Genomic DNA, 16,402 nt, shown 5'->3' on the forward strand with positions numbered 1-16,402 from the left:
GTATGTATTATTAAGAATGAAAAATGGGGCCAGGCGCGGTGGTTCACGCCTGTAATCCTAGCTCTCTGGGAGGCTGAGGTGGGTGGATTGCTCAAGGTCAGGAGTTCGAAACTAGCCTGAGTAAGAACGAGACCCCATCTTTACTATAAATAGAAAAGAATTAATTGGCCAACTAATACATATATAGAGAGAAAATAAGCCGGGCATGGTGGCGCATGCCTGTAGTCCCAGCTACTCGGGAGGCTGATGCAGTAGGATCGCTTGAGCCCAGGAGTTTGAGGTTGCTGTGAGCTAGGCTGATGCCAGGGCATTCATTCTAGCCTGGGCAACAAAGTGAGACTCTGTCTCAAAAAAAAAAAAAAAAAAAAAAGAATGAAAAATGGGTATTGAATTTTGTTGAAATCTTTACAGCATCTATAGAAATGTTCATGTGGTTTTTCTCCTTAATCTAGATCTCCTTAATCTTAGATCTATTAATTTATTTTCCTAACAGATTTCATATAATTAGATGCTCCTTGCATTTCTAACACAAGCCTGGCTTTGCCATGACAGATCCTTCTGATGGGCCTTGGTGTGTGTGCTCAGGAGCGATGCTGCACACTGGTGGCCTTGGCTGATTAGAGGTGGGGCCTGGGCTCCCAGGTGCGTTGGTGTCCTGCGCCCACCCAAGGGGCCTCAGAAGGCGGAGCTGGGTGGCAGTTGGGGATGCAAGCTCCAGAGATTCTGTGGCGGTTCCATCACTGCTGTTTTATAATAATTTCCAAGAGCTTTTTTTTTCTCTGAGTGTTCCTTTTTAAGGGTGTCCTGATCTTATTTTGTGGAGACAGCGACTTATTGCTCTGAGGGTCACATTGACGATACTGTAGAAGGTTTTGCCCATTTAAGTAAATGATCTTCTCCAAGTTGCTGATTTTGTCTAGTTTTGCCTGTCCATTTGGCCTCTACTGTGTCCTAAACTGGTGGCTCTTGGCAGCTGCTCATACTCCGCAGGGCCACTGAGGGGACCGAAGTTGCAAGGTAGCTGGGTCTGGCTGCCGGTGGGTGTGGGCCACCTTGCTCGCACCCTGCCCTGGCAGGGTCTGTGCATGCAGATGTCTCAGCCTCTGCCTGAGGGGTGGTCACAGCCACAACTCTTGGGCTGGAGACTTCATCGTACTGCAGCCCCCATGTCCTGGTCCCTGGCCATCAGCTGGGCCTGGTGCAGAACTGTGGCTCATTCCCTGCCTCGCAGGAGGGAACCCCAGCCGTAGTGGGGAGCTCCCACCCAGCTGGCTGGAGTGAAGGTGGGAGGGCATTTAACCTTGGAGCAGACCTGGAGGGGTTCTGTAGTTTATAGTCAGGGTTACTGCACTGCTGGCTGGAGATCTGCTTCCTAGTGGCTTCCCAGCTTCCAAAACGACCTTGTCATTGTCTCCTGCCCTATTTTCTTTGCCCTTTTTGAGAGCAGGAGTGGATGGGGCCTTTCTTATTGTTTAGTCGAGGCTTGGGGAGTGGCTGAGTTTAGTGTGTGCCTTTAACTCCCCATCCTTGACTTACAGGTCCTCAGATATATTTTATACACTGGGGATTTGGCATATAACAGAAATGTCAGCAAGATGGTTTTGCATATAGTCACATGATTTCTCTGTACCGAAAAACAGACACAAAGCTCTGAAGAGTCCGTGAAAATGGATCATTCTGTAAATGGAGACATAACCTTGAGACTTAGCTCAGCCCCAGCTGTGGCCTGGGCCTTCTGAAGTCTGATTTTCCAGAACGCCAGTGCCTCTCAGCGTGGACGCACGACTTGGGGCCCCAACCATGGTCACACTCATCACTGAGAAGCTGCAGAGCCAGTGTCTGGATGACCCCACCCGTAAGGCCGAGGCTGGCCCGGTAAGCCACTGTGGGGGCAGACAGCAGAGTCAGAGGTGGTGGTGCAGGCTGAAGGCTGAGGAGCCCGGTGAGGGCAGGTGGGGGAGGCACTGCTGGGCCCAGGGTGGGGTGTCCAGTGCACATGTGGTCCAAGAGCCCATCAACATCCTCACTGTGGGCTTTCAGTGTCATTTAAAAAGAATAAGCTTTTAATGAAAGGCAGACCTATGCACAGAAGCCTGGGAGTCATGGGTGTGGCGCACCTGTTACCTGTTGTCCAGATCCAGCAGCTGTGCAGACTCCCATTGGGTGCCTCTCCCAATACCACCCCTCCTGGAGGAACCTCTGGCTTGGACATTATCACCACAGATTAGTTTTGCCTGGTTTGAACGTCATGTGTGAAGATTCATTTTCTTGCATTGTGGTAAAGTAACTTTTGATGTGTCATCTTCAGCAGTCCCCCTCCCTTGGTTAGATCACAGATCCAGAAGGTGGTGGCTGAGTGTCTAGCCCCCAGATTCACGCACGACACAGATGACTGGGCCTGGAGGGTCTCACTGGACCCCAGAAGGACCCAGAGCCTCCTCGTGTCGCTCGAGCCATGTCCTGTGAGTGTGGTTTAACTTGTAGCCTGTTGCACGTTAAGGAGATGAGAAGACAGAGGGACATCTGTGGATCCCAGGCCCTGGGGCCAGGCATGTGTGGCCTGTCTTCACTGCAGGTGGTTTTGAGGAGGATATGAGAGTCTGAGCTGAAGGCACTCCTCCCAAGAGCCACTTCTAAAGGTGGGGTGAGGAAGTGTGGCCACTGGGTGCGTTCCCTGCAGGAGGTGGCAGGTGACTGGAACCTTTGCCAGCACTGCTTGCAGGGCCTGGCACTTCAGGCTTCTATGACAGTGGTGACTGCAGCAGCACTGGCTACATCCTGCGGTCTGTGCCTTCCAGGCTCTCAGCCCATGGGGCGGGAGGTGAGGTCTTCTTCCGATAGGATAGACTGAGGCAGGGGAGATGAGTTTTGGGTGCAAGCCCATGACACTGCATGCCAGTTCCCAGTTTTTCTTTTGATTAAATGGAGAAAATGATTTTAAGGAGACTTGAACTAAGGCCAAAGGACACAGGGGTAGTACATGCCTCATCAGTCAGCCCCGTGCTTCTTAGGACATTGCTGGCAAGCAGATATCGGCCAGGGTGCTGGGTCTCTTTCCCAGGGGAAGGCAGGGTCCCCTCAGTGGAGATGTCTGCACAGACCCCTGACATGCAATGACACCTGTGGGCCCCCACATTCTCAGCTCTTTAGATGGTCACTCTTGACCTCTTGTAGGGAATGTTTTGTCATTTGACAGAGAGAAGCTATGGTGGCCAGTTCCCCAGCCTTGCAGGAGCCCTGGGGGCGTGGAGGGGATCGAGCTTACAGCCTGCTCCTGGGCCTCTGCCTGCTGCTGGTTCCACTGGTGTCTAGCCCGGGGTGTTTGCCTTTGAGTCCGTTGCCTCTGGTGATGAGTTCTCCAGGACTCCAGTGGATGCAGTAGTCATTTCTTCTGAAATGGGAGAATGAAACTTTTTTACACCAAATCTAAATCTTGACTTTTAAGAGGAGCTGTTTTGGTGTTTGGAGGGTTGTCTGGCTCTATGTTGTAGGGGAAACTGTGGCCTGGTGAGGCCTCAGCCTTGCACTTACCACTACTGGGGTTCCTGTGGAGGTGCAGCTGAGGTGGCGTGCAGCAGGCGATGGGGGCGCGCAGGAAGGCTTTCATTGTAAAGAGATGTGACGACAAGAACAATCCCACCTAGAATTCCTTCCACTGTAACCCAGTAATCCCTCTGTGTGAATTTCCTATCAGTCTTTCTGTCCAGGATATAAACGGTTTGGAAAATAATTCCCTCATTACCAGTAGGTGTTTCGCTGAGCTCCTGGTGGGACTTGCTGCTGTATCTGTGTGGTTTCTGTAGCATGGGTGCATTATACTTTGTTTATAGCTCCTGCTTTTGCTGATAGTCACTCTTTATTAAAAATGAGTATAATTTACATACAGTGGTGTGTACAAATCATGTCTTTTTGAACAAGAAGTCCTTGTCATCCCTATTGCCATCTGATTTAGAGTGTTTAGTTTATCAGAATCTCTTAATATCATTTTGTAATCAGGACAGTGTGTTCAACTGTGCTGAAGAACTTTGAAATCTGGTTACTGGGTGGGAAATTGTAGGTGAGGCCAGCTCTCCCACGTTACCTGCAAGTGTCTAAATACAAGTTACTTTTTTTTTTTTTGAGACAGAGTCTCGCTTTGTTGCCCAGGCTAGAGTGAGTGCCGTGGCGTCAGCCTAGCTCACAGCAACCTCAAACTCCTGGGCTCGAGTGATCCTTCTGCCTCAGCCTCCCAGGTAGCTGGGACTACAGGCATGCGCCACCATGCCCGGCTAATTTTTTTATATATATATCAGTTGGCCAATTAATTTCTTTCTATTTATAGTAGAGACGGGGTCTCGCTCTTGCTCAGGCTGGTTTTGAACTCCTGACCTTGAGCAATCCGCCCGCCTCGGCCTCCCAAGAGCTAGGATTACAGGCGTGAGCCACAGCGCCCGGCCAAAATACAAGTTACTTTTGACATTCACTGGCACAAATCAGCATTTTAAAAAGCCAATTCATTATGTAAGAATAGAAATTGTTGTTTTTAAAAGTGACTTAAAATAGTATTTTTATGGAAAAATAAGTGAAGACAATAGTAGAGAGTTAGAGTAGAGACAATAGTAGAGAGTTTCATGGAGAGAAACCTCCATGAACCCACTGCCCAGTCTGAGGAAGAGAGCAAAGTGCCACCATCAGCCCGTGGACCCTTGCTGAGTGCCCTCAGCCACTCCCCTCCTGCGATTGTTCACCAAATTCTAGACATGTCTCCTTTGTATATATTTCAGTGTGTATCTCTAAGAAGTAAAGACTTTAAGAAACATGACCAGAATATCATTTTTACTCCTAAAGCCCCCCAGTAATTCCTTAATATCATTAAATATTTGATGTTCAAATTTCCTCTCTTGTCTCAGTTTGAATTTGTGCAGGGGTGCAGATGCATTGTGTCTCATGTCTCTTTGATCTGTAGGTTCTCCTCAGGGTTCATTTGTTGAGGATACCGAGCTGCTTGTCTTGAACTGTCCCCCAGAAGCACACAGCTGATGGTGGCTCCAAACTGTCTTTTCAGACAGTTTATTTAATTAAAATTGAACATAATTAAAAATGCTGTTTCTCCTTTGCACTTGACACATGTCAAGTGCTCAGTATCTTCACGTGGCTAGTGGATGGTGCAGAGTGGAACGACCCGTCAGCAGTTCTTACCGCAGAGAGCTCTCTTGGGCAGCGCGTGAGGCTCGGTCAGTTTCACGCTTGACAGACCATGGTTTGTTTATCCACTCCTCTGCTGATGGACACTTGCATGGTTTCCACTTTTTGGTTATTTCGAAGAATGCTATGAACATTCACGTGCAAGTTTCTGTGTGAAAATATGTCTTCATTTCTTTTGGATACATACCTAGGGGTGGAATTTTGGGTCGTATGGTAATCAGTCCTGCGTGTAACCTTTTGAGGACTCGCCAAGCTGTCTTCTCTGCCAGCTTCGCCTCAACACCGCCCCCCCCCCCCCCCCCCCCCGGCAGCACATGCGGATTCTGGCTTCCCCACATCCTCGTGGACACCCGTCTGTCTGTCTGTTACAGCCATCCTCAGGGTGTGAGGTGATATCTCATCATGGTTTGAGTTTTCATTTCCCTGATGACTAGTAACGTTGAGCATCTTTTCGTGTGCTCATTGGGCATTTGTATATCTTCTTTGGAGAAATGTCTATTGAAATCCTTTGTCCATCTCGAAATTGGATTATTTCTCTTTAATTGTTGAGTTGTAAGAATTTTTTTCTTTATATATTCTGGATACTAGTCCCTTATCAGATATATGATTTGCAAAACCTTTCTGATATTCAGCCTGTTGTCTTTTCACTCTCTTGTCCTTGGAAGCTCAGAAGTTTGTTATTTTTATGAAGTCCAGTTGGTCTGTTTTGTCTTTGCTGCTTGTGCTTTTGGTGAGAATCTTTTGCCAAATCTGAGGTTATGAAGATTTACACCTTTGTCTTCCTTAAGTTTTATTGTTGTCCCAGTGTCATTTGTTGAAAAGACTGTTTCTTCCCCATTGAATGGTCTTTGGCATTCTTGTATAAAATTTACATTTTTTAAAGCTAAGTCTTTGAAACTTAGTGTGTATTTTATACTTATAGCAAATCTCAATTCAGACACTGAGTTTTCATTACATAGAATTTTTTTTTTTTGAGACAGAGTCTCACTTTGTTGCCCAGGCTAGAGTGAGTGCCGTGGCATCAGCCTAGCTCACAGCAACCTCAATCTTGTGGGCTCAAGTGATCCTACTGCATCAGCCTCCCGATTAGCTGGGACTACAGGCATGCGCCACCATGCCCGGCTAATTTTTTTCTCTCTCTATATTTTAGTTGGTCAATGAATTTCTTTCTGTTTTTAGTAGAGACGGGGTCTCGCTCAAACTGGTTTCAAACTCCTGACCTTGAGCAATCCGCCTGTCTTGGCCTCCCAGAGTGCTAGGATTACAGGCCCTGGGTCTCTTCTAACCCTGTAATCTTGTCATTTCAAGAATGACATATAGGTTGATTCTGTGGCACGTTTCCACTCCATCCCTGGAGATCCACTGAAGTGATTGTCTGTGGCAGTAGCTGCTCCTCTGTCCTGGTGAAGTGCCCCATGGCATGGCTGTGCGATTTGTTTACCCATGCACCCATAGAGAGATCACTGCAATTCTAATAAAAATCCTAACGTGAGTTTTGTGTAACTTGACAGGCTGATCTTAGTGTTCTCAGCCACACTTTAGAGGCATTCATTCATTCATTCATTCACTCACTCACTGTGTGGCTGTAGTCCAGATGAGGTGCTGGGCTCGGAGGAGGGGCTCAGGTGTCGCCCACCTCGAGGCTGTGTTCTTGATGCAGTGAGGGTGGCAGGTATGGGGGCCTCACCCAGCTGCCAGAGCAGAGGGGCCACTGTTGTGTTGGGCTGCGCACAGAATAGTGAGGGGGTCCTGCTGGTGGTGAGGCAGGTGGAGGCCGTTGGGGCCTGAGGGCAGGGTGCAGATGGCGGGGCTTGGGGCTGGTCATCACATCGTGCTGGGCTCGGGTGTCGCCAGAGAGAGGGGACAGCAGCTAGGAAGCGGTGGGGCCTAGATTTCACATGTGAAGATCACGCTGTTTTGTGCCTCTGTGTCTGTTTTGGGTGCTGCGCTTGGAATGTGGGTGGCCACTTCCAGGGGGAGGCCAATGGTGAGCAGGTGGACAAGGACTCACTATGGCTGTAGGAGAACAGAGCTGAGGGTGCTGATATTTACTAGGACTTGGGTGGGGCTAGGGTGGTGGTGAGCTGTGTGGACTCCTGTGAGGGGACACTGGGGAGGCCATGGAGACACGTGAGTGAGGGCATGGTGGGGACACTGGTGGGAGACATATGGGGGGAAACTGGGGGAGGACACGTTGAGGAGACACTGGGGGAGGACACATGGGGGGAGACCCGGGGGTGACATGTGGGGGGACACTAGGGGTAGACACTGGGGGATGCTGTGAGGGTAGGTATCCTGGGGAATGGGCACCTGGGGTTTGACTTAGCGGGGAGTCCATAGGGCCCAGAGCAGGGGGCTGTGATCTGATCAGGGCAACAGGATGGGGTGAGAGTGTGACAGGGAGGTCAAGGCCCTGACTTAGGGCTGGCCCAGAGCAGGGGTGGGCAGGGGTGTTGGGGCCAGGAGGGGGGCAGGGAGTAGAGCAGACCCGCCAGCCCAGTGGGTATGGAGTGGCGGTTGGTGTGCTGTGCTGTGCTGTCCTCCAGCCACGTCCAGCTGTGCAGGTTCAGGCTTTGCTTAGTGGGGAGTTTGGTTTTTACAAACCATTAGTTTAAAATATATTTTTTTTTGTTGAGGTATAATTTATGGGTGATGTGCAATGGACTGAATGTTAGTGTCCCCAAATTGATATGGTAAAGTCCTCACCCCCAGGGGGATGTGTTAGTAGGTGGGGCCTTTGGGAGTTGAGTAGGTCACGAGGGTGGAGCCTCATGAGTGGGCTTTGTGTCCTCTGTAAGGGACGCCAGGGAAACTCCAGTCCCAATGAAGTTACAGCAAAAAGACAACTGCCCCTGAACTGGGAAGCAGCCCTCCCCAGTACTGAACCTGAGGGTGCCTGATCTTGGGCTTTTAGCCTCCGGAACTGTGGGCACCGCGTGTTTGCTGTCGATGCGCTGCCCCAGCAGTGGTGTTCTGTGTGGAAAGTTGGTACCGAGAACTGGTGCTGCTATAACAAATATAATACCTAGACACCAGGAAGCGGCTGTGGCCCTGCCTCATGTGCAGAGTTCCGGAGGACTCTGGGAAAAGCCATGCTGCCATGAGCAGACCTTTGCAGGTGACTCTGGTGAGGGCTCAGGAAAAAGAGAGAGCTACAAAGAAAGTGTGCATCATCCTGGAGGGTAAACTGAGTAATCCTGAGCAAAACATTGGCAGAAGTACGATGGTAAAAGCCATTCTGAGGCCCCCTCGACAGGCTTGAGGGACGTGCCGCTGGAACCTGGGGGAGAGGCCCGGTTACAAAGTGGCGCGGAGCCTGGCGGTGTGGTGTTTGCATTCTAGTGCCATGTGGAAGCTGGAACTTGTGAGTGACGAGATTGGGTATTTGGCTGAGGAAATGTCTAAGCAAAGTGTCGAGGGTGCAGCGTGGCTTCTCTGGATGGCATGGAGTGGAACGTGAGAGGAGAAAGGCTTTAAAGACAGAATTGTTATTCTGGTGTGAGTCTTTTCTTGGATATGTGTTTTGCGATTATTGTCTCCTATTTAGCGGTTTGCCTTATTGCTCTTCACAGTATATTTTGAGGATCCGAAATTCTAAATTTAATGTAGATGTTTTCCTGTAAATCAGTGTTTTTTGTATTCCATTTAAGAAATCTGTGCTAACCCAAGGGAGGACCCTGACGATGTCCTCCTGTGTGTTCTGCCTTCAGCTTGGGCACTGTGCTTTCTCTGGCACTGAGCTTTGTGTTTGGCGGGCGTCAAGGTTGGTTTTTCTTTGTGGAGACATGTGGTCTCCGTCATCATCTGTGTGGGTTACATGTGTTCTTAGGTAGCCCTTACCGCTGCCCTATGGCGTCGTCTTATTGCCTGTGTCACAGATGAGGAAACTGAGGCTTGCAGAGAGGAGCTCACCTGCCCTGGTTGCAGAGCGGGTTGGGGAGCTGGACTCATGGCCACACTTGCCCAGCCCCCAGCCTGGCTCTGGCCAGGCACTGCACACGTTGTCACCTGATTCCACAGTGGAGGAGAGGGTCTGAGTTCAGGTCTCACGGGGAGTGCGTGGCGGGGCTGGGCCTGCCTCAGCTGGCGCATCGGGATCCCGTGGTCTCAGCGCCTCTGCAGTGTCTCCCAGGGAAGGTTCAGAAACCACCTCGTCTCGTCAGGACCCCTCAGTATGAGGCATGTGGTACAGGCTGGTCCTCGCAAGTCGAAGGCATGCGCCATAGCAGCCACCCTCTTGCAGAGAGCCCTGCTGTCCCCTGCTGTCCTAGTGTCCTGGCTCCATCTGTTCCTTGCTGTGCACCCATCCCACACAGCCGGCACTGCTGGGAGTACTCCCTGGGGAGCGCTGGGCTGCACCACACTGCCCCTGTGTGCACTTGCGCAGAGGTGGGAACTCCTGGGCTAGTAGGTGCAGGCCTGTGGCTCCCTTGACCCACCCGTGGGAGCCATCTGAGCTGACTGAGAAAGCCCTTTCCTTGCTAGAGGTCCACTGTGGCGTCCGGCTGGGTGTGTTCAGGTGTGTGTTCCTGCTGCAAACTGGTACCACAGGTGTGTTTTCAAAGACAAGGAAGCTGAGGCTTCAGGAGGTTACAGAGCCTGCTGGGTGCCCAGCTCCATGGTGATGGCCATGGAGCTCCAGCAGGACATGCGTCTCCTAGTGTACATCCCTACCCTGTTCTAACGGGGGCTTAGGCCCCCAGGGCTCTGCGCCTGGACCCTTTGCTGGGACAGTGTGTGGAAGCAGATAGGCAGTCACTCAGAGTCACTGAAGTAGATGCCACTTGCCAAGTAGTTCCCTGAGACTTCATGGGGTAGAATTGTAACCAAGGGAAAAAAGTAGCACCTTCCCTGCAGGCCTCTGCAGCTGCTACTATGCCCAGTGGCTTTTCCACCTTGCTGGCAGGAGGGAGGCCCTGAATGTCTCCCTGGACCAGGGCTGCCCTCCAGAGCCTGGGTTCCATGTTTAAAGCTGTTGCAAGCAGGCCCCTTAGATCCTGGTTCAAGACCATCTTGCTGCAAATAACTAAGTGGTGAGCTTTGTAAAGATGGTTGTAGCTTGGATAAGCAGAAAGGAAAGAAGTCTACACTTCAGGACCAGAGGCAGGAAGCACATTTGTGGCTTGGAAGAAAAATGACTACTTAGTTGAATTTTGTTAGGTTTTAAAAAACTTCTATTAAGAAAAAAAAGTATTCCAAGGTCAATGCTTTTCATTTTAATCACCAAAAAGAAAATGTTGGAGAAAAATAGAATGTATTGCAATGATGAAAATACAGGAATATTTCTTATTTCTGAATTCTCAGTATAGAAGTTTTCTCTTTATCATTTCAGTATTCTGCTGAGAAACTGAACAGAAGTGGCCATTTGTTCCCTTTGGAGATCAGTGGTGAGTGTTCTGGCAGCCCTGGCAGGGTCTTCATGGGGCTGGTGTGGGCAGATTGTGAGTGGGGTTGGGGGCAGGCCCCAGGCCAGGTGGAGATCCTGGAAGCTGAACATGATCTTAAGAGCAAAGGCCCTGTGGAAGTATTTGCATGTCCTGTACCGAGGGGTGGGGGAGGTCACCTGCAGCCGTCCTTTCTGCTGCTGGGCCAGGGGTCAGGGTGGTCTGTGCGCAGGACAGCCCATGCCAGGGTAAGGGCTGAGGCAGGCCCTTCCCTTCTTGGCTGGTGGGGGTGCGGTGGGGGCCCAAGGAGCTGCCGTGGCCTTTCTGGGAGGAACAAGGCCCACCCAGTGGCATCTGGTGGCTTCTAGAGAAAGAACGGGACCATGGGTCAGGTGATGCATGCAGTGTTGTTGGCAGCTCTGCTGTGGTGCATGCCGCACCGCCTTTGTGTGTTGGGACATCCGTGCTGTGGAGTGTGTGGATCCGCCTGGGCTTACCGTACCAGCCCGTCTGTGACCAGGAGCAGGCAGCTGCCTGAGTGTGGAGACTCGCTGGTGTTCACACCCTGATAACCCTGGAGTCCCAGGCCCTACCTCAGAGAAGGCCCTGGGGTGTCGGGGCATCACCCTCTGTTGGCCCCGATGCCTGAGGCTAGGTGATGGCACCCAGCACACTATGCTCACGGAGCAGGACTTCAGGGTGATGCTGCTATGATCTGTGCTCAGAGGCTCACCTCTCTTGAGCACTAAGTTGCTAAAGTGGAGGGTTGTTTTGTTTTTAACCAAATTCACAAATAGATAGGAGTAGGAAGTGTGAATGCCTGGCGGGATCTGAGTCCCAACCCCTGCCCTCCTGTGGTGCCACATCCGTGTTCCTGCCTCCGCCTTGGCCTCCAAGGGCTCGTCCTGCACATGGGGCCAGATTGACCACCTGAGTCCCTGCCAAGAGCCCTGTAGGGCTTTGCACACTCCTCATCTGGCCACTTCTCTCCACCCATACCTGCTTCCTGCAGCCTTTGCTCTGCCTCCCTGCTTCCTCAGGTCACCCCAGGGCCTTTGAATGGTCTTCCCCTAGAAGTGAGTCTGGCCTTCTTCCCTGCAACCTCCAGTTCAGGGTCCCTCAGCTGGACAGTGCAAGAGCCACTTGGGGAGCCCTGGGGGTGCTGGATGTCATCCACTCCCAGCCACGAGCATATCCGGGAACACCCTCTGGGCAGGTCATCGTGGTCCAGGCATCGCGGCTGGGGGCCAGCTCCATGTGAAAAGGCCCACACACCTGACTTTGCTCTCAAGTCCACTTTGTGAACAGTGATGGGTGGAATGGGTCAGGAGGGTAGTGGCCAGGGCCCTGATGGGTCTGAGCACCTGTGGGTCTGGGCACGAGGTGGACGGGTGGAGGCTGGTGAGAGAGGACTCAGGGGGATTATGTAGGCGCTTGTGTGGGGTGGGCTGTGGGAAAGGGTAAAGGAAGTGAGTTTGGGAACCTTGGGGCTCGGCTCCCAGTGGGTCTACAGTTGGGGAGGAGTTTCTGAAGCCCAGACTCCTGAAGACACCTGCCCCCAGGGGTGCGACCCCAGATCATGAAGTACCAGGAGCTGTTTTTAGAAAGATACTTTGTAGGGGTCCTGGCTGGGGGAGTTGCTCACCTGTGAGACTCTTTGGCCACAGACAAAGGAGAAGCATTTTGATGACACAGGGAGAACATTTTAGTGAAGCTCAAGTGAGAACAGAGCAGGGTGGTGGTTTTCAGGCATGAAGACACTAGCTTACCTTGCTACGGTCAGGTGTCTTCCTTCACAAAGTGAATTAGTTCCATCACTAACCTAGGAGGGAAGGCAGGGCCAGTCAAGAGCCAAGGTCTGCGCAGGTGGGCTGGTACTGACCGCGTGACGAGTGGCATTTCCCACAGACAGCGTCTGTGCCCTGGCAAGTCCCTGGGAGCAGACGTTGCTGAGAAGCGGCCTCGAGGTGAAGGTGACGGGCCAGGCCTGGCTGGCCTGTGGCAGGCCGCTCGCCTGCAGAGGACGCCCCTCACCTGCTGCTCACATGTCTCTCCTCCCCTATTCCCGTTTCCTCGGCAGACCAGACTCCCCGGAAGGTCTTAGGTGGAGGATGGCCTGTTGGAAGCCGGGTGGCCGCAGGCCACGATCTCCCCTTCCTGCCCAGCCTGTCTGGTGCAGCTCACACTCTGGGTCTCCAGTGGCAGCCAGAGTCGCTGGGCCCACACACAGGCCTGGGTGCGGTCAGCGCTGCGGACCTCAGTGAGAGCACAGGGCCTCCTGTGGCTCCGCCCACGAAGCGGCACTGCCGATCCCTATCCGAGCCCGAGGAGCTGGCACGCTGCCGGTCCCTGTGGCGCCCCAGCAGCTCCAAGGTCTGGACTCCGGTCTCCAAGAGGCGGTGCAACAGTGGCGGGAGCACCACACTGCAGGGAATCGTGGGGACCGTCCTGCCGAGGAATGGCGTGCCACTGGCTGGCCCTACCTTGCCCCTGGCGCCCCGGCCATCCTCGGCCAGCAGCGGCTTTGTGGACAGCAGCGAGAGCAGCAGCGGCTCAGCCCCACCCTGGCATTTGATGGGGCCCTGCCTGCTCCCCTTGAGGCGCCGGCTGTCCCTCTCTCAGGAGCACCTCATGGGCACATGCACCCCCCTGCCCTCAGCCAGCAGCACCCCCACGTCCACGCCCGAGCTAGGCCGGCGCCACGGCCTGCTCCGGTGCCGCTCACAGCCGTGCGTGCTCAGCAGGAGGAGGAGCCAGCGCAAGCGCAGGCACCAGGAGGATGCCAGGTGGACACGCCCATCCTTGGACTTCCTAAAAATGACCCAGGTGAGGCTTTGTTGCTGTGTCCGAGCACTCAGGGAAGGTTAGGTCTGGACGTGGCCATGCTTGGGGTGAGGTTGGTGCCAGCAGGCAGCAAGGTGACTTTCTGCATAGCTGGTTTTACTGGCTGGCTGGTTTTCTCTGCACTGGGACATGGGTGTGAGGAGACCCAGGTTGGGAATGCCTGCCAGACTTGGGGCCGGGTCCCTGTGGGAGTGGTGGTGGTCCTGTCCCCAGCTTCAGAGCCCTTGTCAGGCCGCCTGCCCCACAGGCTCACAGGCTGTGGGAGCTGGGAGCAGAGGCGCTGAGCTGTGGGCCTCTGTCCCAGTGGAGCTGCCTACTCGGTAGCCTCAGCTGCTGGCTTCCCTTACTACCTTTTCTGGGGTGCTGATGGTTCTGGGCGTGAGGATCTATCCTGGGAGCCCCATATAAGGCAGAGTGTGGGGCACTATGTCTAGACCCAGGCCCTTCTCTCTCATGGGAGGCAATGGGAAGCCCGAAGGCAGCATCCGTGTGCCTAGGGCTCTCCCTGGCATCTCCCAGCCAGCATTTTGATGGAGCCTTTGAACTGTGGTCTGGAAGAGTCTCTCATTCCCTGCCGTCACTGCTGGTCCCCTATGGCTCACAGGCTGGCAGAGTTAAAGGAGAGCAACAAGACTGAGGAGACTGTTCCTCAGGTCTCAGCTTGGAGCCTTGAGGGCCCTGGCACTCAGGGCAGGGAGGCTGTGGCGGGCAGGGCGGGCTGTGCTCAGGGCCACGGGGTGTGTGTGAGGAAGGGCATCCTGGTGCCAACTCCATGTGTAAGCTGGGGGCAGAGGTGGCCGAGGCTGAGAGGGGCAGGGCTTGTGTGTCAGCCTCTCCTCTCTTGCCTGTCCCTTGGGCCACGGCCTGACCTGTCCCTGCTTTTGTGAGCTGGTGGGGGGAGTGCAGGCTATGCACAGTGGTGTCTCGTGCACCCTCTCAGTCAAGTGGGCCGTGTCTGGGCCGTCCTGGGAGGGCAGCGAGTGGAGTGTGGTCTGTTGAAATTTATATCAGGGAGAAGTGGCACAGACAGTCAAGGTCCCTCTCCACCTGCGGTGGCCCAGGGGCCCTGAAGCTGCCTGGCTGGGATCTCATGTGGGACTCTGGGGGGTCCTCTGGGAGGCCTACTTTAGGCCACCCCAACATGACCATCAGCCTTGCCTCTCCTGACTGGTGGGTTCTCCGGAAGATTCTTCTCGGTGGCTGAGGGGTTGAAAACCCAGACTTAACGGGCTGTGAAATACTTCTCCAGGGAGCTGCGGTTTAGAAAAGAAGGTTCTGGTCTTTTGCAGTGAAGGTGGACCAACCTAGGAATGCCACTGACCGTTGGCAAGCTGGCCACATGCTTCCCATACACACCGAGCCGTCCTTTGCTTGCTAGTGCGGCAGGCCTGCATAGGAGGGATGCAGGCAAATAGCGAGGGTGGGGCACAGATATCTCATGCCAGAGATGCTTGGTGACTGAGCAGCAGTCCTGCTCTGGAGAGGCTCATGTGTTCCAGACCCCATGGGAGGAAGTGGAGGGTAGGACTGACCAGGTGGGGGGCTGATGGGGGGGACCACAGGCAGAGACTGTGTGTAAAGTGCTGCAGCACACCCCTCCCTCTTCCCCATCTCCTTCCCCTCTCCCTCTCCTCCCCCTTTCCTCCATGAAGTGCTGATTACTTTTCCAGTGGGTTTGCAGTCTCTCTTCTGGTCAGGATGCTGACACTCTGCTCATCATGCGTGTTGTTGACATCCCCCCAGCCTGTGCCTGTGCTCCATGTTCATGAGTGCTACCTTTGGCGAACAGGTGGCTAGCAGCCCGGGTGCCTGTCAGTTCCCTACCCAGGTCAGAGCCAGAAAGAAATGCTCTGGTTTCCTTTTTTTTTTCCTTTTTCTTTTTTTCCTTTTTTTTTTTCTTTTCTTTTTATTTTTTCAACTGATCTGGGAGTTTATCTGGTTTCCTTTTAAAGCTTGTATAATTGTGTGGCACACTCATTCAACCACTCACATGTGCACACACACTCACACATGCACACACACATATGCACACATGCCACTGTGCTCATAGGCACACCCACCCACCCACTCACATGTGCACACACTCATAAGTGTACACACACATGCACATATACCACTGTGCTCACAGGCACACTCCCCTACCCACTCACACGTGTACCCACACTTTTTTGCTGTGCTGTGCAGTCTGTGTACTCACTGTTCAGGACTTTTACATCGATGTTTGTATGAGATCACTGGGCTGTTGTTTTCCCTTCCTGCTGTTCTTTTGCCATCTGATTCTGGCCTCAGCCTTACCCCAGGGTTTAGCGGGCACTCTCCAAACAGGGGTGGGGGGCAGCTTTCTGATCAGTAAGCCAGAGGCAGGGCCTTTCGACTGCCCAGAGGGAACCCTGAGTCTCGATTCGTGGGCTGGCCCTGCGTGGGGTGCGGGCACAGGGGTCAGGACTCTGGTCAGCAGTCAGCGGGCACGCACTTTCCTGACCCTTCACTTACAGCCAGTGAACGTTTTTACAAGAAGACATTTAGGGTTTTCTGCTTTTGTTGGGCAAAGCTATGTTTCCAGTTGAAGTTAAAATATTATCACTGAAAATGTGCAAATCAGTGACAGTTCCCGCAGAGTGTGGGAGCAGGTGCTGGTTTTTATACAATTGTGTGCTTTTAGGGCTTTGAAAAGCTTCTACCACTTAGAGGAAGTGTTTGGCCGCCTCTGGTGTGATTGAGGTCACTTAAGTCTGTTGTAAAGAAGAAAACAGCTCCCTATGGCCTCCTAGTTGGATTTTCAGGCACCTGGGAGACGTTCAAAGTGGCAGTAGTTTCTTTGTTAGTAATTCCTTTGGGTGCCAAAGGACCTAAGGCCAGTTAGACCGGAAATATGTACGGGAAGCTGTGTTTAGACCTTCAGGCCCTGGATTTTTGGAGATCTTTTTTTTTTTTTGAGACAGAGTCTCACTCTGTTGCCCTGGCTAGAGTGCCGTGGTGTCAGCCTAGCT

At 52.9% G+C, this 16,402-nt stretch overlaps 1 protein-coding gene across 7 annotated transcripts in view; it reads left to right on the forward strand.

Moving 5' to 3' along the window:
• Positions 1-16,402, forward strand: part of LOC105881641 (stem-loop histone mRNA binding protein) — a 230,380-nt gene that overhangs the window by 192,502 nt on the left and 21,476 nt on the right. For 6 of the 7 annotated variants that reach the window (XR_001158837.3, XM_012783347.3, XM_075992904.1 and 3 more), the window contains 2 exons: positions 10,517-10,571; positions 12,649-13,394. Coding sequence is in view for 6 of the 7 variants with exons in the window: in XM_012783347.3 (XP_012638801.1) it covers positions 10,517-10,571; positions 12,649-13,394 (801 nt within the window). In the remaining variant the exon portion in view is untranslated. Of the gene's footprint in view, positions 1-1,640; positions 1,876-10,516; positions 10,572-12,648; positions 13,395-16,402 lie in introns of all 7 variants that reach the window. The other variant, XM_012783356.3, reaches the window with a different exon arrangement.

This window comes from Microcebus murinus, chromosome 16 (assembly GCF_040939455.1).
Source record: "Microcebus murinus isolate Inina chromosome 16, M.murinus_Inina_mat1.0, whole genome shotgun sequence".
Taxonomy (NCBI): Eukaryota; Metazoa; Chordata; class Mammalia; order Primates; family Cheirogaleidae; genus Microcebus; species Microcebus murinus.